Here is an 864-nt window from a genome sequence, read left to right as displayed (position 1 = left end):
GGGCCCGGGCCTGCCACCCCCCCCCCCAGCACCGCCCTCCCGACGCCGGCACTCACGGTCCAGCCCCCGCCGTCTGTGTCCATGTCGCACAGCACGGTCAGCGGCTGGCAGTCGGGCAGGTAGATGGTGTGCCAGCCGCTCAGGGTGTGGCCCCTGGTGCGCATCTCCCTGCAGCTCCGAGGTCCTGGGAAGGGAAGCGGCACATGGAGGCCCCCAGGACGGAGGGAGGGCGGGACAGTGGGGTCTGCGTGGGTAGGAGGTTCCAGGGCTAGACAGAGACCCCACCAGGACCACCAGCTGTGACGGACAGGCCCTTTGTGCCTGGGCCCTCCCCCCAGGACACCCCAACCTTGGTCCCGGGGCACCAGCCATTGGGGTCTAATATTTAGGGGGAGAGGGAGTAGGACAGTCATTGGGGTCCCTAAGGAAGGTGGGGGGGGGGGACTGAGTGCTGTCCCATGTGACTGGCCAGTAGTGAGGAAGGGGGCGGGGCCTCGCTTGCAGGCTGATGGGCTGCATGGGGGAACCCAGGACAATGCTCCCTGCAGGGAGGGCCGGGCACACCCGCCACCTCGAGCCAAACTGGGCTCCGGACCCGGGCGGGTCGCCCACCTGTGTCACATCGCTCAGCTTCCCATGACGCTCCTGGGGGAGAGGAAACACCCGTGAGAGGTGGGACGGCCACCCTGGTCCCTCCGCACCAGGCGGAGATGGAGGCCCTTTCTAGATGCTTCCATAGGAGGCTGGTCCCCCAGCCAGGCCCAGCCTGTCCCCTGGGGAGGCCCTGGCTGTGCTCCCGGGAGGCGGAGTCTGAGCCTCAGCTGCCTCCTGGGCCAAGGGCAGCCTCGGGGACACGGGGAGAGC

The 864-nt window shown here is 69.0% G+C and overlaps 1 protein-coding gene across 1 annotated transcript in view; it reads right to left on the bottom strand.

The window, feature by feature from the left end:
• The window catches only part of LOC102760505 (ficolin-2-like), a 6,092-nt gene that overhangs the window by 1,990 nt on the left and 3,238 nt on the right, over nt 1–864 (bottom strand). Inside the window, exons 5-6 of the mRNA XM_015572363.1 lie at nt 613–810; nt 57–184 (exon numbers count right to left, since the gene is read on the bottom strand). Of these exons, the coding sequence (XP_015427849.1) occupies nt 57–184; nt 613–810 (326 nt within the window). The remainder of the gene's footprint in view (nt 1–56; nt 185–612; nt 811–864) is intronic.

The sequence above is a fragment of the Myotis davidii genome, unplaced genomic scaffold (genome assembly GCF_000327345.1).
Source record: "Myotis davidii unplaced genomic scaffold, ASM32734v1 scaffold609, whole genome shotgun sequence".
NCBI lineage: Eukaryota > Metazoa > Chordata > Mammalia > Chiroptera > Vespertilionidae > Myotis > Myotis davidii.
The sequence above is the reverse complement of the archived record's forward strand: the minus strand, read 5'-3'. Positions and strand labels throughout refer to the sequence as shown.